The sequence below is a fragment of the Onychomys torridus genome, chromosome 3 (genome assembly GCF_903995425.1).
Source record: "Onychomys torridus chromosome 3, mOncTor1.1, whole genome shotgun sequence".
Lineage (NCBI taxonomy): Eukaryota > Metazoa > Chordata > Mammalia > Rodentia > Cricetidae > Onychomys > Onychomys torridus.
In genome coordinates, this window is record NC_050445.1 from 22,784,110 (window position 1) to 22,810,997 (window position 26,888).

At 41.5% G+C, this 26,888-nt stretch overlaps 1 protein-coding gene across 3 annotated transcripts in view; it reads right to left on the reverse strand.

The window, feature by feature from the left end:
• Positions 1-780: 780 nt before the first annotated feature.
• The window catches only part of Il12rb2 (interleukin 12 receptor subunit beta 2), a 67,579-nt gene continuing 41,471 nt past the window's right edge, over positions 781-26,888 (reverse strand). The window contains exons 8-16 of one of the 3 annotated variants that reach the window (XM_036180682.1): positions 25,156-25,372; positions 17,844-18,044; positions 12,905-13,003; positions 12,661-12,819; positions 9,258-9,395; positions 8,701-8,791; positions 5,899-6,003; positions 2,685-2,694; positions 781-1,545 (exon numbers count right to left, since the gene is read on the reverse strand). In XM_036180682.1, coding sequence (XP_036036575.1) covers positions 1,027-1,545; positions 2,685-2,694; positions 5,899-6,003; positions 8,701-8,791; positions 9,258-9,395; positions 12,661-12,819; positions 12,905-13,003; positions 17,844-18,044; positions 25,156-25,372 — 1,539 coding nt within the window. In that variant the 3' untranslated portion in view covers positions 781-1,026. Of the gene's footprint in view, positions 1,546-2,684; positions 2,695-5,876; positions 6,004-8,700; positions 8,792-9,257; positions 9,396-12,660; positions 12,820-12,904; positions 13,004-17,843; positions 18,045-25,155; positions 25,373-26,888 lie in introns of all 3 variants that reach the window. The other 2 variants (XM_036180681.1, XM_036180683.1) reach the window with 2 other exon arrangements.

Genomic DNA, 26,888 nt, shown 5'->3' on the forward strand with positions numbered 1-26,888 from the left:
GAACTACTTGTAGTAGTGGGCAAAGGTTACCTGTTGCTTTGACATTCAACAAGATCTGTCAAATCTGTCAGGCAAAGAGAGACATGCTTAATGTGATCTTGTTTTTTTGTAAAGCTTGTATTATAATAGCCAGTAGGTGGGAAGCAAGCAAATTGGATTAGCCAACAGAAGTGATGACAGGTTACATGACCAGAAACTATACTTGGAAGACCTTGCCAAGTAGGTTGTAGATTAAAGTAACATGCGAATCTTGAGGGAAAACATGGAAGAGACGGTCAGCCTTACATAGAACCTTGTCATGGCAATCGACTAAGGGCACTTGATGGGTGCAGAGATGCCAAAGCCATATAGTAGTTAGGGTAGAATAGAAATGTTATGGAAAACCTCATACTTTGAAAAGGACTGCAGATTAAGTCTAGAATAGCAGCAGGAAATGGTGTTTATGAGCAAAATGACCAGATACATACGTTCAGTTTCTAGAGCTGCATAGGAAACAGGTTGACAACAGTTTACAAGACTCATTGCTAATTTAGTAGGTTAGAAAAGGAAGTACAAATTTACAATAGATACTTTATTAAATGAAAGTACCAAATACAGAAAAATAGTCACTGGAGAAGACGGGTGAGGGTATAATCAGGGTTGGTTTTTTTAAGGGAAAAAGGTCTTGAACCTTACATTTTGGCCTTTTGGTAAAGAATAATTTAGAGTGGCACTTGACTTCCCCAGTGTTGGAATAGGACAGGGTATGGAGTCAGGCCATAGTTAGATAAAGAAGCAAAACAGCAAGGTCCAGGTTCTTGTGGCTTGAGCTTTTAGACCCAGAGGGAACTGGTGTTAAAGGCAGCAAGTCCCTATGGTGAAACTTAACAGTCCGGAGACAGCTGGCTGGTCTGCACTGTCCTGAAGCTACAGCCAGCCAGGTCTGATACTATCAAAGATGGTGATCACCGGAGTAGGAACTGGGTAATTAGATGTGTTGTGCTGCTCTTGTGATTATAACTAATGGGCACACTGACTTTCTAGGTATCAAGCCTCTTTACTCATGAAAGAGTCATACCCCATCTTTAACTGGTCCAGAGTCAGCCTCTCACCACAGAAGGTGAGTGGGTGAAGAGAACTTGATGCAAAAATGGAAAGAGAGATGTGTTGGTGCTCCAGTTCTAAAGAATCACTTGAAGGAGCCTCGTGTGGAGAGAAGTCTTCTATGTTGGAGGGTAAATAGCCTTCATGGCTGGGAAGGTAATCCACTGGGGTGACTGTCAAGGAATTGGTCAGGTTGCACAGTTTTGAGTCAGGTTCTCTGCTTCCTAGCACCTTGTATAGATGAACTAGTCTTGTGTCTGCTGTGAGAGTTCCTGTAGGTTGTGGACTGGAGGCAATGTATATTGTATCTTCCTTGGGGGTAGAGTGATCTTGGAACTCTTGTCCTCTTTTGGGGCAATAGGGTTGTCTGAAGATTGGAGTCATTTGGTAAAGGACCTCATTGATGATCAGGGGTTCAGGATCTTCGGGAATGGGCCAGGCCATCAGGAGACTGTCCATGTCCTGGGAGAAGAAAGAATGGGTATGTAGGTGACTTTGACAACCTGTATCTTTGGGTTTCCAAAATGTTGCACCCTGCCCTGTCTCAGCTTCAGATGAGAAGCTGGGCCTTTAAATTTTGGAGGCTTCAGAGCCAAATATCCATGCCCTACTCATCATTGCCAGTCTCTAATCAAGGACCGATTGACTGATGAGCTTAACCTTCAGACTCTGAGTCAAGCTATACTTTTTTCTAGTGGCTTAGGCCTGGAGACAGAACAGGAAGGCTTAGAGCAGAGTCTGGTCCAGGTTGGAGGTGGTAGAGGGAAATTAGTGTATTGAGCCTGCTGGTTTGTTGTCTACCATTCATTGCTGAGAATCAAATCCAGGGGATTATACATGATAAGGCAAGTGCTGTGCTTTACTACTGAGTCACATCCCTAGCCCTGTTATTTGTTAGTACTGGAAAAACAAAAAACAACAGGGTTTAGAAATGTGTGAGACTACTCATGAAGGACTTTTACTAAAGACAGCATCATCACTATGTTGCCCTGGCTAGCCTGGATCTCTGCCTCCTGAGTGCTGGGATTAAAGGTGTGCATCATGTCATTAAGGCCTTTAAGAGCATGCTAAGGGGTTTGGACTTTGGAATTAGATGATTTCAGATAAGGCAATGTTCTTGTCAGACTGGCATTTAAAAGAGTATTTGAATAGCTTTTCTGTAACAGATTTTTATCTTCCCCTTTAGCTAGTCTTGATAATGCATTACTAAATTTTTCTGTTAACTTTTTCAGCATTTCTTTGGTCACCAGCTCTACCATGAAGCTTACTGCCAGTTCTCAAGTCCTTGGCACTTGATTAACATTTCTCTTACCAGGCTTTAGTTGAGTTCTTACATCTTATTCTGTTCTACAGTTTGCCTGGGCTTCTATCTCTTCAAGATAGAGCTCCATGCTGTTAACAACTAGGCTTATATGAAAAATTTTCAGCCCCTAGTCTGCTCCTTTCTGCAACTATTTCCCATTTTACTTCCACATAGTTTCTTCTCAGTGGCAGCAACATATCTGTTTGGCACCTGACATTTCCATTAGTTCCCTATTTGCACTCCACTCTAGCAGTGTGTTCAGACCACCCAGGAGGATCTGAATACGTAACTTTAAGACTGGGCAAATTCTGAGGATGAGTCCCAGCTTTAATAGTCTTTGGGAAATTTTGACCAATCTCTGCCTTGTTTTTCTCATTTATTAAGTGACAAGTAGCACAAGAGGGTCTTGGGATAATTAACCTCTGATATGGCCACTTTTTGAGGGCATGACAAGTGTCAAGAAAGTAATGGTGACAATATCAAGAATTTCATGAAAGTCTTCCATTGTTCTCTTTTAAAAGTTGGTTCTCCCCTGATCATCCTCAAGCTGGTCCTGGCATGTATGTTTGTCTTGGAATGTGCATATGTGCATGGCAGCTGTGCCAAAGCAAGGCCGCCATGTGTGGGAGAGGTTGACAGGATGGGAGAAGCTGTGTGTTTTCACTAGGTGAGCTGTTCTGCCTCTCTTGGACAGTATTGACAGACTACTCTCCACTTGCTTGGGGCTGGCTTCTAGAAAGCCTCAGGGAAAGTTCCTTTATAACCTTATGGTTCAGGAAAACCATGGACACTGATTTATTGGTCCTCTGTGTAGTTTGGCCTTTTCCTTCAGAGTTTTAAGGTATATCTTTATTTCTAATTTATTTTCTGCCTCAGTCAGGCACAAAGTGCATTATATAGTTTTTTAGAAACAGACTACCTATGTACTTCAGAAGTCAAACCATCCAGGCTGTGGCTTTGCCTCAAAGTCTTCATCAACTAAATTTTTATAGGCTATTTATGGCCTGGAGAGATGGCTCAGAGGTTAAGAGCACTGGCAGCTTTTCCAGAGGTCCTGAGTTCAGTTCCCAGCAACCACATGGTGGTTCACAGCCATCTGTAATGAAATATACTGCCCTCTTCTGGTGTGCAGACATAAATGCAGACAGAACACTACACATAACAAATAAACAAAAAAAAAAACTTAAAGGCTATTTATTCTTAAATTTTATTTTGTGTATATGAGTGTTTTGCCTTCATGTATGTCCTGTACTACATATGTGAAGTACCTGCAGAAGTCAGAAGAGGACGTTGGACCCCAGAGGTGGTTGTGAGCCACCTCTTGGGTGCTAGTAACTGAACCCAGGTCCTCCTAAGCAAAAGTGTGTGCTTTTGACCATTGGGCCATCTTTACAGCAACTAAAAGCTACGTAATTTTTTTTTTCCCCAATGGACTATTTTTACAAAGTAATAATTCAGAGGTCAAAAAGAATGCAATACAAATCAAAAGGCTTCCTATTCTCAACTCTTCAGAAGCAGCCATTATAATGGGCTTATGTATTTGGCAGGCTTCTGTAAAAGCCATCCCCTTCATATCCATGAAAACTACATTAAGCACTTGTTACAAACTTTGACTTTTTTGTGAGACTCCTGATAGCTCACATTGCTGCTCCTGCTTTAGCCTCCCCAGTACAGATATTCATGTACCTGTTACCTCCCATGTGTAAGTGAGCTAAAAACCTTTAAGCACATACAGGTCTCACTTTTCTTTATGCATGTTGTTTTATTGTTATGACTAATGTACTTCTGCCGTGTGGCTTTGAGCATCTGTTTATATGCCAGTTTCTGCTACTATACTATCTCAACTTTTGTGCATCTTACTTGACATTTTGTCCAGCCTGTAGCCTCTCTGTGTGCCTCTATTTCCTGGTCATAGTCCATGGTTACAGTGTGAAGGCCAGTGTTTTCACCCAGCACGAAGCTGCCTTCCACTGTGTTTTAGCCTTAGATTGTCAAGCTCAATTGGTTCAAATCCTGGTACTTGAATACTCTTCCCAGCAAGGCAACTTCTAAGGCCTTGTGGCTCATTGTGTACTCCCATAGATTATGGTCATCCAGTGAGGATCAATGTGTGGATACTTCCCTAGTGAGTGTTCAGCTCTGCAGTATGGGGCACTAGAAACACTCCTCATGCTGTGCTTGAAGGTCTGTTGTAAGTTGTAATGTCTTCATATCCTGCTTGGACATGAATTTAGGATCTATTGTTTATCACTAGTATTGAGCAAGTTGTTTGGTCCTCTGCTTCAGTTTCCTCATCTGAAAAGTCAAGATAATACTATGACTTACAGCTGCCAATAAATTGCTGATACATGAAATTAAAAGTGCCTGCTACATAGGAAGTAATGTGTAGGTTATATATAAATATGTTGATGTACCCTAATTATGTACTTGACTGGTACATAGTGTATTATATGGTGAATATACATCTATCATTGTCACTACTTTTGCTATTGTAATTTAATAGAAACAAAAATCCCTCAGTAGAGAGAAGTCTCGAGTATGGTTGTTCTTGGAAAGAAATGAAAACTGAAAAGAAATGGACATGATAGATGATGCCTATAATCCCAGCATTTGGGAGTCTGAGGCATAGAGTGAAAAGCTATCTCAAAAAGAAACTGCAACAAAAAAGTAAAAAGCATTTGCTTCACTTGGCGTCTTTCTTACTCTTCAGTAATAAAATGTGAGACGATGGCACTTGGGACTCAGATAGTTGGGCAAGTTACCCAAGATGCACACATGGTAAACAACAGCAGCAGGCTCTTCCAGAACCAACTGTAAAGATGCTGAACTGCAGTGATGTAAATTCCTAAAGCAGATGTGACTAGGAGCAGTTCCTCTAGGCAGAGGCGGGGCTTCTGGTTTAAGGAAGTAAATCAAAAGAATCTTGAAAAAGGCTTTCAGGACTCACAGCAACAGGGGAGATTGGCATGTGGCTTCCTTTCTCTCTTCCTCTTCAGATGCCACAACTTTTGTCCTCCAGAGATATCCCATCTTGCTCCCTCCCGTAAACAGTGGCAAAGTCCCTTTGCTTCTTTATCCCCAGTGCTCTCTCACTTGTATGCTGAACCATCTCTTCCATAAAGCCTTTTCTTTATATACATAATGGCTTCCCATAAAAATCAAAACTAAGGGTTGCTTTTACTCTGTTCTGTCCTCCAACAAGATTGGGAAAGTTAAATTCAGTTGTCTGAATTTAGATCAGTTAATTACCAGGGTACTATTCCAAATGACAAAAAACAACCAAAACCACATACTTTCTTCTTTGGAAATAAGTTGAAGTGAGGGGCATGAAAGCTCATGGAGTCATAAAGCTTGGTAGGTATTATGTTTATGGGCTTCAGAAGTTCTCATGCATGGACTGCTCTTGAGTCCAGAAGAAAACTGATAACTTGTTATCAACTCAGCTCATCTTATTCCTGGGAGGATGTCTTTAGATTCACTAGCACTGTACTAGCTGCAATGTGACTTTGTACCTTACCTCTGCAATGGGATACCTCTTTACCCATGTGCTGTTTGCTGGATCTGGAATGGTTCTGCTATACCATTGAGGGCTGAGAGTAGAAAGGAAAGCAAATAACCTATAAATAAGGAAACAGTGGCAATTAGTTAAATGTGTGTACAAAGGCACAGGCTCACAGGCTCTCAGTGCAGAGAGGATTCTTTTGTGCAAAAAAGAGTAAATACAAACCCTGAAAGAAACATTGTCCAAGGCTGGAGCTCTTTGCATTTATGACAACAAGTCAGGATACAACCACTTAGAGTTTGCTAAATAGACTGAAAATTTGTGTTCCACTTAATTTTTAGTAGTCCCTCACTACTTAGCCATGCGTCAATCCAGTAGGTCACATTAAACAAAATATGTGATCAGTACAGTGGCACATGTTGGGAATAGAAGAACAAAGAAATCTTGCTCATATGCTTGGGGATCTTGCTAGTGAGCTAATGAAAATATTTACAGAATTTGTAATACATTATAATGAAGATTTAAAATAGGATATAGAATAGTGTAATATTTTGGTTATAATCATGTTTAAAATACCAAGAAAAGGGTATTCTAGAGAAATATTTGTTAATGGTGATTACACTGTGATCAGAGGAAATTGGAGGTCTTCTAATGTGATGAGAAAAAAATTCAAGAAGCTTATTGAGTGCACATGCTTTAAAACTATTGGCCTTTAAAGAATCAAAACCAGTTAGGCAGTCGTGGCACGTGCTTTAATTGCAGCACTTGAGAGGCAGGGGCAGGTGGATCTCTGAGTTTGAGGCTAGTCTGGTCTAGAGTGAGTTCTAGGACAGCCATGGTGGTTACACAGAGGAACCCTGTCTCAAAAAAAAGAAAAAAGAAAAAAAATCAAACCCAATATAAAGTATTATTCAAAGACTGATAAGCTTTGATGAAGAAAGGCCAGCTATGATTTAACTGTTAAATCAGGGGTTCTCAACCTTTCTAATGCTGTAGCCCTTTCATATAGTTCCTCATGTTGTGGTGACTTCAGCCATAAAATAATTTTCATCGCTACTTCATAACTAATTTTGCTACTGTTACGAATTGTAATGTAAATAACTGATATGCAGGATATCTGATAAGCAACTTCTGTGAAAGGGTTGCTAACTCACAGGTTGAGGACCACTATATTAGATGACTAGATATGCTGTGTGGCAGTGGTGGGTAGTGATAGCTTGGATATAATTCTCTTTTACTCCTGAGATAAACTTTATCGAAGTGTTTTTTTAAAGTTACTTGTTTTTGTCTCTTTATGTGTGTGAATGTTTGGCTGGTGCCCACAGAGGCCAGAAGAGGGCAGTGGATCCCCTGGAACTAGAGTAACAGACAGTTGTGAGCCACCATGTGGGTGCTAGGAAATGAACCTGAGCCCACTACAAGAGCAACTGGTGCTTCTAACTGCTGAACCATGTCTCCAGCCCCTTACAAAGTAAAGTCTAAAGAGCTCTGCTTTGGTGATCTTTGGGTAGATCTGCCAGACAAAATGCACCGTCTGGCAGAATGTCAAGTTTGTTGTATTTGAGTGCCAAATTGTATTACTTGGCATCTAAAGAAAGCTTTGTGTTGAAAAATGAACTGATTATTTTTCCTCTGCAAAATAGTATATTTTAAAATTAATTTTTTAAAAAAGATTTAAATATTATTTTGTATTGGTGTGGGTGCACATGTGCTATCATGCATGGGAAGTCAAAGGACAACTTGGTAGTGGGTTCTAGGGATCAATCTGTCATCAGACTTGGTGACAAGTGCCTAACCCACCGAGACATCTGTCTTGTCATAGAAATAAAGTCACCTATGGTTTGTTCCCGGATATAACCACCATTTAATACTGTGTTGTGTATCTTTGGAGCAGAGTGTTCATTGCCATTTAATATTTTTTTTCCTCCTTTTTCCTCAATTCAGGATCTTGATTTATTGAGATGACAGTGAATGCAGCTAAAAGACCATAATGTTAGCCACTCTTGCCTCACGGAGTTAGGTCTTTTGAGATAAAACAAAGTATCGTATGCAACTTTCAAGCTCCTTAAAAGGGAAGAATTGACGCCTTTTCCCTTTTCCCCCATTGTAGAATACAATATCTGTAGTTCCCACAGCTTTGAGATCATAGGGTGAAAGGTCATGCAGAAGCTGTAGGATAATAGAGTGCTATATATCACCCAAATCAGGATAGAAAATTTGTTGCTGTCAACTGTGGAGCTACCAAAGCAGCCCTTTACCCAAGTGAGAACGTGCTACACAGCTTATATAGATTCAAGCTGATGGAGTGCACACAACCAATTGCATATTGAGAGCTTGTGTGGAGGTTCTAACAGAAACAACTACTCACATACCCTTGATGTAAGAACCGTCCTCTACCTTGGAAAGTGGCTCTTGGTGTGTACCTTTGGGAGGCACTGCATAGAGTGACAAGGGAGGAAGGGGACCTTTTCCTAGTTAGTCAGATGATCTGAGTCACCCTGGTGATTAGTGGGGTGTTGGATGTAGCCAGATTGCCTGCTCACCTCAACTGTGCATGTGACATGTTTCTGTGTGTGTATTATTTCAAAATGTAAATACGGTTTGCAAAATTTAAAAACTAGTAACATTCACTACCTCTAACTTCAATATTATCTTTAGTGGATAAATAGTAAGACACCCAACATCTTCCCTGCCCTCCACATACCTATGCATGGTTTCCCCGTATATACACATGTATAACACACACACACACACACACACACACACACACACACACACACTAAACTGGGAGGTGTAACAAACTTTAACTCACTTTTGCCGGAAGGAACGAATTGAGAAAAGGCCCACTGTGATGATGGCAATGCAAATGCTTGATGCCACAAAAGCTTTCCAGTTGACTTTGCCTGGAAAGTTAGCAAATCTTGTTATGCTGTCGTCAGTAAATACTTCCAAAATCTGACTTTTGTGAATCCTCTGGACCTTAACCCACAGTGACTGGGTAGTTGGGTTTAGGAAGAAAGTCAACTCACTTTTGACTATTCAGTTAGAAGGACACTTTGGGGACCCAGCTGTATATATTCTAAGAGGCATCCAGCCCTGCAAGGGCTCCCCCAGCTCACAGATGTGGAAGGAGTAGTCAGTAGTGGATATAAGCCTCACAGGGCTTCCTGGATGAGGGGTAATATTTCTACTGCATTTTGAAAAATGAGTTGATAGTCTTCAAGCAGACAGTGTGGTGGGAGAGCAGCATACGGGTTAACAGCAAGTGTGAAGTGCCTGTAAGAAAGTCAGTAGTGAGGTAAGGAAAAGTCGAGTAGCAATGTGTCTATGTTGGAGTCCACAGTGGACTGGCCGTCTTTAGTTTCTTACCCTGTGGACAAAATTCCCTTTCGTTTCCTTGGGGACTTTCACCAGCAGCAGTCAGAGCTGTCATCCATAGGGTGTATGTCACCCCAGGCTGCAGGCTGCTTATTGGGTATGAATTTTGGGAGTGTCTGTATGGAATTTCTGAAAGGAAGATAAAGGAAAACAAGGATGTGTAAAGAACATTAGCAATGTAGGTACTCAGCTATTTTTATTTTTAATGCATCATCTAATTTGAGAGAATCACATTTGCCTTCCCTGTACAGTCTCCTGGGTTGCATCCTCCGCATCTGTAAACTCGAATGTGAGTAGCAGTAGCTGCTGGGTCACTCCGCAGCCTGTGCCTGTGCGGAGGACAACAGTGGAGACTGGAACTTAGGACCGGGCCCAACTTCACAAATGGCCCATGCATGGTCACAGATGTGTGTTGCCTGCTCTGAACACAGCACCACCTCAGAGAATTCACCATGTAACAGGAAGAACAGACTTGGTCCACTCTTCTGTTCCTACTTAACTATGGGTAGATAGTAAGGAGCCCTGGAATCTTCCCTCTGCCCCACTGAAAAGGGTTGAGGCATGAGCAGATCATTTCATAGGCTGTATTTTACAACTTTTTTTTTTGTATTTTCCAAACTGTTGAGAAAAATATCTTGTGGAAAATTCGAAGGTCTGCTATGAAATTGCTTACACAGATTTAAGCAATATGATTAAGTGGGGGTGTGTGGGGATCCCTATTCCTAAAGGAGGAAAACAACTTTCTTTTAGGAAGCGCTTCTGTTGCAGGCACCAGGGAGTCAGCTGTCCGACTGTGTGAGGTGTCCTGAGCTGAGGAAGCGAGATGAGACACTGGAACAGAAAGGAAGGGGTTTCTATGGTTCGCCGGGCTGGTTCGCACATGCCTATTTGGAGAACAAAAATAGCAGCTGATGTGGGGAGGTGATAGTGGCAGAGTCAGCAGATTTGTTGGCAAAATAGGTCGAGTTGTGTCATGAGAGAAGTTGAGCAAGAGAGGCTGGTCCTGCTGCCTCTGGGCTGTGATCCCCAGGAGAGATGAAGGGTCCCGTCAAGCCTCAGTGGATGGAAAATTTAAACTCAGGTAGTTCAGTGATAAAGGGATGAATTTAGAAGGATGTGATCACTGCCAACTCTCTGGAAGAACGTGGCTATGAAGGTCAAGATGATTTGAACAGTTACACTGATTCTGGGAATGATTCAACCATGTGTTATTCAATGAATACCATGCTTACTTAGTACACTTACCATCTCTCTTGTGTTGTAGAGGAGAGATGGTGATTGAATTGCTATAGCTTTGTCCTTGGATGCTCAGAATTTGTTGGCCAAAACAGGCAGGCAGAGGCATTTGTCCTGCAGAAGGGAGGTTTTTGCTGTTGGAGTACTAGTGCATGTGGCCATGCCAGCAGATACCCTGACAACAGGCTGTGCACTGATGGCGGGGCATCTTCACCTCACCAAAGAACTGATACTTCCACGTGCATTTGCATTGCTCTCTTTGACTGGGTAATGTAGTGGTATTTGCTCTGCCCATGACCTTGGGCTGTAGGGCCTGAAGGAGGTGGTGGTTCCTGCCATTGTACGTGGCCTCTTAAAAGGAGAGGGAGAAAGGTCACATGTTTCTTTTTTTGTTTGTTTTGTTTTTTAACTCTGGCAGGATCAGACACCAGCATGCCTGGGAAGTGAACCTGGGCCCTCTGGAACACCAGTCAGTGCTCTTAACCACTGAGACATCTATAGCCCAAGGTCATGGGTAGAGCAAATACCACTAGACTTTTCTAGCTCCTCGGCACACTGAAGGCTCTGAGGATAGGGAATGGGGCTTAGTCACTAATGTGTGCTTACTGGAATAAGTGGGAATTTAATCTAGACTAGTAAAAAATCAGACTGTGAATCTTGCCTTTTAGCTTATTTAAAAATACCCTTGTGTAGGCTCTACATGCATCAGACCTGTGAGAAAATACAGTAGGTTATTTTCAGCATCTACAGCAACAGCTGCAAGGACCACTAACCACACTGATCTTTGTGGTTGTAAATACGCACTGGTTTACATTTTGCCGAAAGGAAAATCATTTCTGGGGCACATGTTACAGGAAGGATCCCAAATACCCATGAAAAGGCCAGTTGATTGGCCAGCCTTTAGGAGGCCTCTCAGAACTGTCTTCCCCCGACAGGCCTGGTGACAGATTAGCTAGCAAATGACAGAAAGTCTACAAAGCTGTTAATTGACAATGAATCAACTCAGAGACAGATGTGAAAAGATCATCGAAAGTACAGGTCCATACAGAAAAAGATCCCAAGCACGTTTTTGTGTGTGTGTGTTATTTTCCCCCCAGAGGAATACACACAGAGCAGCCTGAGAACTTTAATTTTCTCTCAAAACTAATGTAAAAATTAATGGTGAGAGTCATAACTGAGAGGTCAACAGAGAAGACAACTCTTCTTAAGGTTCCTAGGCAAAAGCTCTCCTGTGGCAACACTCTGGAGCTTACCACTCAAGTAGTCTTATATTTCTGAGCCAATAATTACAATGAAGGGATGAAAATGCCCCTTCTTTCTAACAAATGCTCCTGAAAGAAAGCCAACTGCTTATGAAACAGAGAAGGCCAACCCAAGAAACAACAAAAAACAAACAAAGCAGCTCTGATTAGATCAAAGATCTGAAGATCAGAACTCAAGTGACTAGTTACTTGAAGGAATGATTCATGAAACCATTTGAGATAATGCTGCAGCCAGAATTTATTGTAATTGTGTTTGCTTTTCCAGCTATAGGACAATTATAGGTCATAAAGTTATCTAAATTGTGCTGTATTTTATCCATTCCAAGAAGAAAATAATATGGTAATTACAAATGTGAAGAGTTAAAAATTATCTAAATGTTTTGAGCCTCAAGGACATATATGATTAGCACTGAAGTGCCTTTACTGTTTGTTTCATTAAATTGACAGCTCTACTTTTACAATCAGCATCATCAATGACATTATGATTCTGAGCTTTCTTGAGTGTCATAGTCCTTTTGTTTAAAAATTCATGCTAAATCAGGAGTTTTGGGTTGTAAAACTGGTCTTTATTTGTCATCTCTTTGAGACAGAGTCTCATTGTGTAGTCCAGGCCTACTTTGTCTTGCCTTAGCTATCCTAGTTTGGTCTTTGTGAGCAGGCGCTGTGAGAGCCTAGTCCACTCATTTCATTTCTGTATTTTTAACAATTTGCTTAGCATGTAACACATATTCAATAACTTTTCATGTATGCTGTTAGGTGTCTTTTATTTTTCATAATTCAGCTCATTTCACAAGTGCTGACTTAGTGCTAGCACTGTGTAGAGTGGAGACATGCCTAATCTATGCTTTTCCAACATCTAAGCAGGAGGCCCCACAGCACGTGGTTTTCACACATACCGCAGAGCTCAGGCTGCACAGTAGAGTGGCGTTGTTTCCAGTATATTCTGTAATGGAGGATGCAGCCCACTGACTCCTGGATTGGGATATGGGACCAGGAAATAAAAAGGCTCTCCTTTTTCTCTGTGATGTCAGTGATCTGAGGGCCAGTCAGTGGTGCTGGGGAAAAGGACACAAGAGGTTTCTGTCACCCTCCAAATCCAAACCACTAACAGAAGCTTGAGTGAAAGATCCTAAAGTTCACCTTTGTGGCTGGAGTCACCCAGGGTGGAGCTGCAACCTCCTTGGCCCTCTGACAGTGCATGCACCCGGATTTCATAACAGGTGTAAGGACAGATGTTCTCTGCACGAGAAAAAGTCATGTTAATACTGCAACTAAGTCATTTTTAGTTTTCCTTAGTTTGAAGATTAAAGAGCAGTCTGGACTGAGAATAAAGGGATGGCCAAAGTTAGACTTTCCCAGCATCTTATGTCCATGATGCAAGCTTTATTTATTTTTGTAATAAATTCTTTCTATGTAGCCCAAACTGTCTTCAAATTCACAGCAGTCATCCTGCCTCAGCCTTCTTAGGCCAAGAGTTCAGGCATACAATACTATGCCTAGTTTCTTCATTTAAGAGAACAGAGTAACTGTTCTTAAAAAAAGAGATAAAGGCCTATAAGAAGCTCTAATGAGGGTTTAAACATATCCATACAAATACAAGCATACAGAATATTGGATTCTACAAATGAGTCACTTGTTTCTATGGAGTTTTGCAGGTATAGCACCTCAGTGTTTTCATATGGCACACTGGTTTGTGACTAAGGGGTGTATGCAGTGCAATCCAGGCCCTGGTTCCTGCTCTCGGCTCCCCTTCAGTTAGATCTCAGTTGTCTTACAGCCTCTAATATTAAGGTGATTTCCAGGAATGCTAATGCTCCTTTCTAGCTTTGAAATGCTATACTTTGCAAGTTGTTTTGTCAGTCATGAGAAAGTCAGTGCCTCTTTCCTACCCAAAGTCCTTATTGTACTGCCTGTGAAGGGTGGTAAAGTCGCAATAACACTGCCCATGATGTGCCCTTCAAATTCCAAATCTTGCTGGGCCTGCTAGCACACACCTTTAATCCCAGCACTGGGGAGGTAGAGGCAGATGGGTCTCTGTGAGTTCGAGCCCAGCCTGGTCTACAAAGCGAGTTCTAGTATAGCTAGGGCTACACAGAAAAACCCTGTCTTGAAAAACCAAACCAACCAACCAAACAACCCCCAAATTTTCCGGGTGGTGGTGGTGCACACTTTTAATCCCAACACTCTGGGAGGCAGAAGCAGGTGGAACTCTGTGAATTCAAGGCCAGCCTGGGCTACAGAATGAGTTCCAGGAAGGGCTCCAAAGCTATACAGAGAACCCTGTCTCACAAAACAAAACAAAAAAAACCAAAACCCAAATTCCAAATCTCCCCACCCACCCCAGCTTATTTTTAGGTGTGTGTGTGTGTGTGTGTGTGTGTGTGTGTGTGTGTGTGTGTGTGTGTGTGTGTGTGTGTGTGTTGGGGGCGGGGGTGGTGGCTTGGTGTGTCCAAGGAAGCCAGAATCAGAAAGGCATCAGATCCCTTAGAGCTAGAGTTACAGAGTTACAGGCTGTTGTGAGTTGTCTGATCTGGTTCCTTTGGGAGAGCGGGAAGTGCTCTTAATTTTTGAGCTATCTCTAGCCCCTAACCTCCACATCTTCAAGGCACAAGAGAACTGATTCTCACTAGGTAACTATAGTATCAGGTGCTTTGTGCTGCCTGATGGCTTACTTGGGTACCTCTACACTGATAATTGACTAGGACTTAATGTCTTTTTGGGATGCAGAGGAATTTTACCTCACACAATTATTGATTAAATTGTGTGTGTGTGTGTTTACATGTGAAAGCTCATTAAATCATCACACAACCATTGTTGGAAGAGAGCCTGACAAGATCAGATTCACATGAGAGTGGGTGCCAACTTGAGTTCATAAACCAGAGAGTGGAGAAGACATTTGCCACCTTAGTCTGTAGAGTGCCATGGAATCCATGCTGAAGGGCAACGGAGAATATGAAATCACACTTCCTTTGGAAGGGTCTGGCAAGTGGCTCTCATTTCCAGTGTTTGGTTCATTTTCCTGTCTCATGTCTTGAGAAGAGCCAACCGACCCACTGCCCTGTGGTCTGTGAGTTCCTGATGAGCCTTGCAAAGCAAAATGTGAGTGAGGGCACTACTATACTGATCAGAAGCTGGGTTTTTTTTTCCCCCTGTGAATTGCCTGCCCTTAGTCAAGGAGGAAAGATACATGGCTGTGTGTCTTCATTGACATTTTCTCTTTCAAGAAGAGCAGAGCCTTCCTAGCAAACTTTTTACTGATTTTGGCTTTAAGGAGACACATTCTTTTGGACCATTTTGTATGAACACTTCTTGCCCCCCTCCCCCCCCCCCCACCTATGGGTATCTACTCCCTCCCTCTAGCACCTTCAGTGGAGGAAGCCCACCTGTGGAAGACTCTCATTTCCTTTGCAATATGGCCCAGTTTACAAGCTCATTTCATGTTACTGCTGACCCATATGCACAACACCCTTGGGCAAAGGCCTTGTCTTTGTTTATAAGCTATTCTACAGACTTTTTTTTTTTTTTTCTCTGCAGAGATTTAGTGTCAAGTCAGGTATGGGAGAATGTAGGCGACTCCTCCATGAATAATGTACCCAAGAGTCATTCTGTACACACCAAGACTAGCTTGTGGCAGAAGGACACAGCTAACCTAGGTCTCAGGGGAAAACTTCCAGACATTGAGATACAGTGGGCAGACAGAATGGGTTGGTAGTCTCTAGCTCCACCGTCCCACAGTCCAGGAATCGGGTTTATTCTGACTCATTCCAGGACATCTGACACTGTCCATAGAGCCAGAGTCAGAAAAAGCTTGTGAGGATCCAGTGGCATTAGGAATAACATTTGAGTTCATGGTAAGTAGCAATTAGGGAAATTTTCAATTCAACAGAAAGTGATAGCAAACTAAATATTTCCCAAGTGGCAGAACAATCATAATCAGTTATTTTGCAACTTTATTGAGTTGGTTTTACTCAAATGCATAATTCAAAAGTGACTCAGAATATTTTATTTCACTAAGTATGGAGAACATGCTTGTCATCTACCTTATGGTATTTGTATAGAATTATCTGATTTCCAAAAGAAAGGCAAGGTTCAAATTGTCCATGAGGGATGAATCTTGATATTACCTCCCAGATGAATCACTGCTTTTCCTGTCTGTATGCCATTTAATTTGGTGGGTGTGATACCACTCCCCTCACCCACCAGGGAAACTGGTACTACTGCAAAGCCTCCAGCTATCCCAGAAGAAAGTCACAAAGCTGCTCTCAAATTTGATGCCTCCTTCTGGGGTGTAGTAGTGAATACATGCCTTCAGTTCCACCCCTCAGCAGTCAGAGGCAGGAGGATTGCTGCCTCATTCCTTCTAAAATATCTTCTCTGGGCTAAATGGTTTCCAAGTGAAAAGTTCTAGATTCTCTGTGTCTTGCTTTTCTTTCTCTGGATGCTCACTTTATTTGGCCTCCTTCTTAAGGGTTAGTAAGGAGATCGTAACCCGTTAAGGTCTGGGTAGGCAGGCCATAGAAGAGGCACACAGTTAAGGACCAGCCCATATGTTATTGTATAATATGTTTTTCTCCAAGTAAAGCTTATCTTAAGCAGATTGTATTTATCTCCCTGGAGAGGTGGAATGCTTTTCATGGTGGAACAATAATATAGTTTAATGTTTGGAGCTTGTAAACCTATTCAAATTCTTATTTCTGACACATTTAATAATAATCACTTGTTAGGTAAAGTATTTAGTACTTGAAATATGCTCAGCACTGTTCAGAACATTTTTCATATATTAATGCAGTCAGTCCTCACAACCACTCAGATGAGATCAGAGGGGCATAGCAGAAATCTGCCTAAGATCTCAAGTGTTAGTGAGGGAGCCATGACTCAGACCTGCGTAGGCTGGCTGTATAGCCAGACTGAACCACAATGCTGAGCTTACATTTAATATGACATTAGGTTCTCTAGTCCTTTTAATATGTTTTCAGATACTTTCTCTCACTTTATTGCAACCCCTGACAGAAACCTCACTTAGGAATAGAGATCCCAATTATGATAGTTCAAATGACAAATAGCAGGATTGGGAATGAGAATCTCCTGGTTTTGTTATCTGTATCATGGGTTTAAAATAATGACTTAATGCACAAAATTAGTTTGAGTTAAGTGACTTTACAAAGATAAAGGTATCTTTTACATTGACAAGTTAATTTAGGTTTCTGCCATACTTATTTGGTTCAATTATTTCATCTTACTGGGTATGGTGCTAGGGGACATAATTCTTCCATAAACATAAGACTTCTTTAGTTAGTTGGTCCTCAAATTAGTCCTAAGGACAGTCTTTGTTTTTTCAAGACAAAGTCTCACTATATAGCTCTCACTGTTCTGGAATTTACTATATAGACCAGTCTGGCCTTGAACTCACAGAGATTTGCCTGCCTCTGCCTCCCAAGTGCTGGGATTAAGGGCATACACCACCACATCTGGCTTATAGGGCAGTCTTGATGGACTCCAGGTTCCCACTGTTTAGGACTGTAGTATACCATGTAACCCTCTGTAACTGAAGGCAAAATTTCTTAAAATCTTCCCACATGTCTTAGGGTTTCTATTACTGTGATAAAACACCAAAGGCAACATGGAGAGGAAAGGGCTTATTCCATTTTATAGCTTGTACTCTACCATCCAAGGAAGTCAGGACAGGACTCAAGGAGTGATTCTTGAAGCAGTATCTGACGCAGAGGAGGCCATGAAGAAATGTTGCTCATTTGCTTGCTCCCTACAGCTTGCTCAGCCTGCTTTCTTATAGCAACCAGAACCACATGCCCAGGGGTGCGACCACCCCCTGTGGGATGGGCCCTCTCACATCAATTATTAAGACAAAGTCTTGCCTACAGGCCAGTCTTATGGAGGCATTTTCCCAGTTGCGATTTCCTCTTCTCAGATAACTCTAGCTTGTTATCTAGGTTGACATAAAACTAGCCAACACACACACACACACACACACACACACACACACACACACACACACCAAAAAAAAAAAAAAAAAAAAAAGGAACTTGGTGCATCTCTAGAAGGAATGTGAGCAGTGAGGTACCTGAAATCAGAGCAGACATGTTGTAGGGAGGGATCCGCAACCAGTGTGGGGGAGACCTGATGGTGTTTCCTGGCTGTAGAGCCCTCCACTCCACTATGAGCTCCTGAACAGCAGAGGCAGCTTTCTGCGGAGGCTGCCAGGTCACCACAATGTTCTTCATGTCCTCTGACTTTGCAGATACCCAGGAAGGAGCCAGCAACCCTTTGGGTGTGAGGAAGAGGAAGGACAAAATGAGAATGGGTAAAGATGAAAACAGGAACTGGGGAGACATCTCAGTCGGTCAAGTGTTTGAGGACACGAGTTCAGTCCCCATACCCTACTGGGCTAGACATGGTTGGCATGGTGGTGCACGTTTGTACTCCTAGTCCTGGGGATCTCCAGCCAGGCAGCTTACTAGCCTACTTAGTAAGCTCCAGCCAGTGAGAGACTTTATTATTATTATTAGTTTTTTACAACACCAAACAAAAAACAAGGTAGACAGTGCCTGAGGAATGACATCTACCTAAGGTTATCCTGTGGCTATACATGCACACATGATCTGTTCATGCATGGACACACACACACACACACACACACACACACACACACACACACACACCAGCTTATCCCAACTCAGTCTTAGAAACCATCAATCTCTCTTTAGGGACTTCCAAGTCAAGGGTTAAGTTTATGCTTTTCAGTTCATGGAGGATTAGTCTCAGCAGTTTATCCTATAATCCTGTGTAGTTTTCTTTGTGGATTTGTTTCCTCTTTGTATTCACTTACTTCATTCCCTTAAAGTGCTTACTCTGTTAAATGTAATATATACCCTGTAATGACCTCCCATCTGTCTCCTGAGATGTACATGTATCACTGAAATGTAGTGTGACCCTTTGCTTGTCTGTCGTGTTTTTACAAAGCAGACTATTTTGTCAAACCTTTTCACTTAGCTTTCTGTTTCTGGGATAGATTCATTCTCCTTCTCTGTAAACCCAGCTCCCTCCCTCACACTTCTGCCTAAGCCCTTTTCTTGTCTGCTTTCCAGTGACCAGCAGGAGTGTGCTGACACAAAGACACAGTGAAGGTTCTCTGCAGCCTCTCTTGTGCATGTGCAAGACCGTTCTGGATGCACATGAGCAAAACTGCTTGCCTAGGGAGTGTCTTTCTGCTTGATCTCCAAAACAGATGGATGAGATGGGGATGTAGCTCTTGCCCAGCCTGAGGAAGGCACTGAACACATGCTCAGAAGGTAAAAAAATTAACAGCATGTTGACACTTCACCAAGAGTAGCTAGCCTGAGGACTCTCACTTTACCAACACTTTGCATTTCCCTACTTTCTATGTTTATCAATTTGATATACATAAAATGATATGTGATTAGAGGTTTGATTTTCATGTTTGTGGTTTCATAAGGCCAGCCAAGCTTCTCATTGACTTTTCTTCTGTGACAATTTGTGGACTTGGCTCATTTTTCTCTGTGATTCTGTCTTTTTATGATTGACAGGTAGCTTTGATAATTCTAATCACTTTTCAGTTTTCTACTCTTAATACAGTCAGTTAGTTCTCTGACAACTTTGTTATCTACAGTGGTGCTGGTAAATTTACCTCAGTTTTGATTTTGAGTCTTGTTTGTAAAATTCCACCACCATGAGGCTATAAACACATTCAACTACATTGTCTTCTACTGGCCTTTACTTCTGCTTCTTATGCTTAGGTTTTCAGTCCAATGTATAAGCTGAAGGGTTATTTTTTAAAAGGGAAACACTAGTATTTCTTTATGATTTCCAGGGCCTGTGAGTCTGTGTGGTAAACTGCAGACATACCCCACCTGCTAGTCCTTAGATATTCCCTTTTCCTTTCAATTCTGGGGGTAGTGGCTTCCCTGGGGTTTTACTTCTCTGATTGGTAAAAGAAGAATTGGGTAATGGGAAGAGTATGATGAAAGTACATGGTAAATATGTATGAAAATGTCACAGTGAAACCTATGAATATACACTAATAAAAATAGCAGAAAAATTCTTCTTAAGTAGAAAGGAAAGATATTTTATGCTAGCTCTCCAGTTAAAAGTAGAAATATTACTAGCTAGAAAAAAAAAAGCCTCCATACCCTAAGAACGATGCGTTTACTTGAAGAACAATAGAAAACTATAAAGCAAAAGGCACTTGATGACAACAAAAGAAGTTTCCGATGTGCAGACATTTATTTCTGTCTGCAGTGGGGGTCAGGAAGGAGGGAGGGAGGGATGGGGAAGAGGATTATTGCCTTTTTAGTTTGTCTGCTCTTTACTTGTTTGAGGACAGAGTAATCATTTTCAAATGCTGTATATGCTTACCTGGAAGTTGGAACTATTGGCACTAATTTTTAATATATGTCTATATAGATTCAAATTGCCAATAATTAATTTATATTTTGTGTCTGTATGCACAAATGATTTAAACAATAATCTTTCCTGTACTGTCTTTATTTGCCTTTATTAATAAAATAAAATTGATTATAAAACAATTTATCCCATAAAACAGATTGGACAGCTTTCCTTATTTTCTATTTTCTACAAGAACTTTAATAAAATAAAGGTTATGTATTTTTTCAGGGTTCAGTTGTAAAGTAGTTTGTGCGTGGGCATATTTTAAAAAGCATAGAGGTGGGAGTAAGGTAGCTCTCATTTTCAAAATGTTTACTGTGGCTGCCTTTATTTTATGTGTGTGTTTTAGTGTGAGTGTGTGTGTGTGTGTGTGTGTGTGTGTGTGTGTGTATGTGTGTGTGTACTTACATACTAGTGTCAAAGCATATGCATAGAGGTGAGAGGACACCTTGCAGGAGCTGGGTCTCTCCTTTCCCCATGAGCCCTTGTCTCAGAAAACAAACACAAAGCAAAATTACTTCCTCAGCTTCAATCAGAATATCCTCTCTCCTTGTTTCCTGAGAACCACTCTGTGGAGTTCTGATGCTTGTAAGGTATCAACTAAGAGAAAGGAGGCTACCTTTTCCACTCTGCTCTGCTGCTTACTGGCTGTCTGGTCTCGGATGTTTCTCATTACTGGTTCACTTTGAGTCACCAGTAGTGCATCAGTGTTGAACTGAGGAAAGAAATAAAACACTTCCTCTTGGAGTCATTTAACCAAGAGAACAGATTTGAATTCTCTACTTCGTGTCCTCTCTTCTGTCCTCTGTCTGTCCCTGTGTGTCTGTCTGTTTTGTATGTTTTGTGCGTGTCTGTCACATGAGCTGAATGTGTCTCTGTGCCTGCCTGTTGCATGACTTGTATGTGTCTGTATGTACTGTATGTGTCTCTGTGTGTGAATGGTGTCTATCGGACTGTGTCTGTCCCTTGTGGTGTGCATACATATGTATGTTTTACATAGGTAAAACACATATTCAAATAAAATAAAAATAAGTCTTTAAAAAGTCTGTGTATAATACTTGTCCACAGAGAAGAAATATTAAATAAAAAATAACAAGGAGGCTGTGGATGGCTAAGCATGTAAGATGCTAGCTGGCAAGCCTGTGTTTGATCTCTAAGATCACTTGGTAGAAGCAGAGAACTTACTCCCCAAAGCTGTCCTGTGACCTACAGGCACATGTGACATGAACAGAAACACACATACTAAATCAGTCAATGGAAAAAATAAAATACTTATTCGTTTTGGTTTTTCAAGGCAAGTTTTCTCTATGGTACTTCGGCTGTACTGGATCTTGCTCTGTAGATCGAGTTGGTTCAGAGATCCTTCTAAGAGCTGGGATTAAAGGCATGGATCTTGATGCCCATCTTAAAGATGTTTTAAAGGAAAGAATGTACCAAAAAGTGTCGGGGGTGGGGGGGGTGTTGAAGAAAAATCACCTGTAATTCACATGAGGCAAAGATGATCCCTGATAATAGTTCCATGGCTTCTACTAGTCTTTCTGTTTTTAACTATAGAAAAAAAATCTGCTCATATAAATATAGATTTAAAGTGGAATTATCCAGTATATCTTTTTTTAATTAATTAATTGATGTGTGTGTGTGTGTGTGTGTGTGTGTGTGTGTGTGTGTGTGTGTGTGGTTTCTCTCTATGTATTCATGAATGGCCTACAGTTCCCTGTGTGGACCAGGCCGGCTTTGAACTCATGACGTTCTGCTTGCCTCTGCCTCCTAAATGCTGGGACCATGTATACTTTTAAAGACCCACTGAACAGTTAATGGCATGCTTGTGTGTGATTAAGACAGGCAAAGGGCAGACGTATTTAAGAGTCTGTTCTCTATTGGACATTTAGGTCAGTTATAGTGTTATTACTACTTCAAGAAAAATATCTTTTTTTTTTGGTTTTTCGAGACAGGGTTTCTCAGTGTAGCTTTTCACCTGTCCTGGAACTCATTCTGTAGCCCAGGCTGGCCTCAAACTCACAGAGATCTTCCTGGCTCTGCCTCCTGAGTGCTGGGATTAAAGGCATGTGCCACCATTGCCCGGTGAAAAATTTTCTTTTTACAAAACGTAATATTTATGTATGTATTTGTGCATGTTGCATATGTGTGTGCCATAGCACAGGTCTGAAGGTCAGAGGACAAGTTGAGGGAGTCAGTTCTCTCCTTCTACCTTGCCGTATCTTGGGGATTGAACTCAGGTTATCAGGCTTAGGGCAAGTCCTTTACCTGCTGAGTTATCTCGCCAGCCTTCAAGCAGTTATTCAACAAACGTCTGCATTTACATTTCTAATATTTTTCTATTATTTTCTGAAGATACACTTCTCTTCCCTCCCTCTCTCCCCCTTCCCTCCCTCCTTTCTGTCTTATTTATTTTTGAGGTTAGTCTCACTCTGTAGCCCAGGCTGGTCTGGAATTCCCTCTGTAGCCCAGGCTGGCCTTGAGTGCTGAGACTACAGGCAGAGACAACACACCTGGCCTGACGGTACACATTGAATTGTGAAATTCTATGGACAAAAGGCATGGTCATATTTAGCATTTTTTATATATTGCCAAATAGCTTTCCAGAAAGTTGTACCAATTTACATACCTACCAACAGCACACAAAAACGGTTTCACCGACATGGAACACACTCATTCTTCTCATTCCGTCAGACTGACTTGATTTTTCATGCTTTTTCAAAATTTACATCTCATTAACTGCTAACTAGGTTAAACATTTTCATATCTTCATTGCTTCTTTCATAATTGGTGGGTGGGGTCTTGCAATGGGGATCAAACTTAGGGTCTTGTGTATATTATAAAGCACTCTCTGAGCAAGCTCAGCCTGTATACAGGCTGGGCTCTCACAGTTTCTTTTTTTGGGTTGTGTGTTCATATCCCCAATATCCCATGTGTTTGAAAAAAAAAGTATAGATTAATTAAAAATTAATTTAAAAAGATTAACATAGACATATAGGCAATATCAATTCTCTTTATACTAAAATGTGATACATATCACACAATTATATAATATATATGATATATATTATGTATATATATTTAAGCTCTTATTTGCATTTTAAGCTTTGCTTGTATATTTTTCTTCTTTTTGAGACAGAGCCTACACTGGCTTCTAGCTTGCAAACATCTTGCCTAGACCTCCTGTTTGGGTTACAGGTGTGCACTATCACATCTACCACCCATGGTGGTTATCAATTAATTAATTGGTTTTTTGAGCCAGGGTTTCTCTGTGTAGTTTTGGTGCCTGTCCTGGAACTCACTCTGTAGCCCAGGCTGGCCTTGAACTCACAGAGCTCCGACAGGCTCTGCCTTCCAAGTGCTGGGATTAAAGCGTGTGACACCACTGCCTGGCCACTTATGGTGTTTTTAAGATAAAATTATTTCACAGTGTGTGAACTTGGAAGTGTTTCCCCATGGTTAGAGAATCTACCTTATCCTTCATGTTTCTCCCTTGGGTGCTTTTCCCACAGGAGGAAGGCATTATCTATTGCCTAGCAAAGAACTTTTCATCTTCCCAGGAAGGGAACATGGTTGCCAGAAATGTGTTTCTTGAGCCCTTTTTGCAGCCGAGTGTGGACAGGTGGGTGGTGATGGTCAGCAAATGGCTGTGAGTGCAAAGTTGTGTGCATTGGGGTGAGCTCCTGCAGACTGGGGTCGCTCCCTTCTGCCTCCTCTCTGTTCTGCTGCCTACAGAGAAACAGCTGGAGCTCTTGCAGCCATTTGGGCCATTTCCATGTGAGGGTGAAGGGCAACTTCAGCAGAGGGAAAGGGAGAGGAGCTTGGAGGGCTGATGTCACCACCCTGAGCTATCTGTCTGTGAACCTCCTTTATGTGAGAGGGCAAATGAGCCACAGTAGTCAGACTGACTCTGAGGAGCAATTCCTAACTCAGAGGCTAAATCGAGGTGATACCCACGTTTACTGGTATTTTCTTCTAGATGTTTTCATCATGTGCTCTTAAAATATAACCAAGATTTAATGGTGCATCTAAAACAATAATGTTTTGGTGACTGGAGGGATGATTCAGCCACAATCTAACCCAGGTTAGATTCCCAGCACCCACATGGCAGCTCACAACCGTTAGTAACCCTATTCCTAGGGGGATCTGACGCCCTCTTCCAGCTTCCATAGGCACTGCATGCAAATGGAACATAGACATTCATGCAGGCAAAAGACCTATACACATAAAATAATAAATACATCTTTAAAAACAACAATCTTTTGGCAGAAATTTCTTCAAATTGATGATTGCTGGACTCATGTATACACAACATTATGACCCTAAGTTATAAGAGAGGGTCCAATTACAGTGCTTTATCTTGCTTAGACTTTTTTTTTTTTATAGTTCAGACCTTGAGACATAGCATAAGATCCATTTTCTTAGCTAATTATGGTCTTTTCTTTGAGGAGATAATTTTAGAAGATAGGATTATAAATGTGAGACTTTACATCTAGTTGAGATTTTTTTCCTGAAGACAATTTTTGATACATATTTAAATGTATGTAATAAAGAAAATTTTATCACAGTTTCACTAAGGTCAGAATTTCATTTCAATACTCAGCTTTTAAATATAAGTCTAAATTTTTTGTCTAGAATTTAACAATATATTATTATTGAATCTGTAAAAGTTAGTCTAATTGGAAAACATTACTCTAATGTAACTTTACTAATACTTATATGTAAGATTATAATCTTATAGTGATTTTCAAGACAGTAACTATAATTTCCATCTCATAAAGAAATTGAAGCACTGAGGGTTCATTTTAATTCCCTTGCTCAAGGTCATCCCCAGGGTCACAGGAAAAGAGAGCTGTTGACTCCAAAGTCTAAACTCTTGGCTCCTCACACCAGGCTCTGGCCTGCATCTGCCAGAGAAAAAAGGTGAGGGAGACAGTTTGCCACAGGCAGTGTTAAGGTGACTGGGTACTTACCAGTGCCGCACAGGTCCACTATGTTAATACGGGTGGGCGCAGAAGTGCCTTTCGAATTGGTTGCAGACAGGGAAGCAGTCCACGTCCCAGTTCTGGAAATGACTCCAGTCCAGGAGGTGTGCTTTGTACTATTCTCCAGCGTCATTTCCCCTGTCACCTCCTGTAAGGTCACCTGATAGCAGAGGATTTCTCCCCTTGCCTCTGATGGACTCAGACTCTGCAAGAAAGCATATGCATATACCCTTGCTCCCAGACAAGATCTTGGATGCTCTTTATGCCTGGACCACCTGTCCTGGCTGTAGGTCACTCTATCTTAGTGAGTTTTTAATTTATGTCTTCCCATCTCCACTCCACACTTTCATTCAGTGATTCACATCCTCACACCTTCTATTTAGTTAACAAAAAACATTTTAAAAAGTTAACTCTTTAAAACACACTGGTTTTTCTTTCTTCAGAATGAAGCTTACTCATGGTAAACAAAACTGATGCGAGGGCTGGAATCTGACTGTGGAAGCTCTGAGCTTCGACTTCACCATGACTCAGATCTTGGGACAAGCACTCAGCTCCTCTGGGTTTTTGTTTTTAAATTTCTGAAATATACTCAGAGAGAGACACGTCACAGAGACACTCAGAAGGACACACAGAGAGACACATTCACAGAGAGAGACTCACAGAGAGAGACACGTACAGAGAAGGCATGGGCATGGGTGGGGGGATAGGGAGAGGGTGCCTTTTTGTTTTTTTGAGACAGGGTTTCTCTGTGTAGTCCGAGACTGGCCTCAGACTCAGAGATCCAGCTGTCTCTGCCTCCTGAATGCTGGAATTAAAGATGTGTGTCAACTACCACCTGGTGAGGGTGCCTTTTTAAATATCGAAAGTGCAAGGCTGTTTAAAACATCGAAACTACCACTTCAGGAGCTAAACTAGTAAAATGATCCTTAGGGACTTGAATTAGTCATCTGTGCTAGGAACCTAGTTTCAAACTGCCAAATTCTGATTGAGATCATTTGGGAACAAAGCCACAAAGTAAGCAGAAACTGCTATTTTTCTCTTGTTTTGTATAATGGCCATAGAAAATGCAAGCACAGACCGGAAGAGTTGTGAAGCCTAAGCCTGGCAGTGCCCATCCCTGCCGACTGCAGGAAGAAGGCTTGCCTAACATATTTAAGTGGCATAGCTTTCTGAGCACAGACATTCGTTCATGGCAGGAAACTGTTTACTGGGAGATCCCCCAAGGACCAGCAAGTGCCCTTGTTCTGCTTCCTTGCTTACCAAGAGCCTGAATAATTTGGTTTCCTATGTGGTTTATCTGTCAGAAGAATTTGGGCGTGAACATCTGGCACACTTCAATTCTTTAACTTTAAGTGAATAAGCTGCCTTCCTGATTATAATTTGGATTCTGAAACATTTAGTACGAGAGAGAGAATGTTCTGATTTGCTGAGTCAAGTCTTCTCATGGGACCAGTAGCTGCATTCTTACTGTAGTTAATCAATGAGCTCTCAGTTCTGTATATTGCAATTTCTAGAAGTTAGTTAATGCAAGTCTGTCGGGGGAAACTTTTGGTCCACGAGTCCTAAACTAGATCTTAGCCTGGCCCAGTGTACCAGGTGAAGACGGTGCTGCTGCGGGACATTTGGAGAATATTCAGCAGCTCCCTGAAGTTATCTTTTCAGATCTCCGTTACATCCAGCACAGTCAATCTCATTGACTGTTGTGAGGATTACTTAAGTAT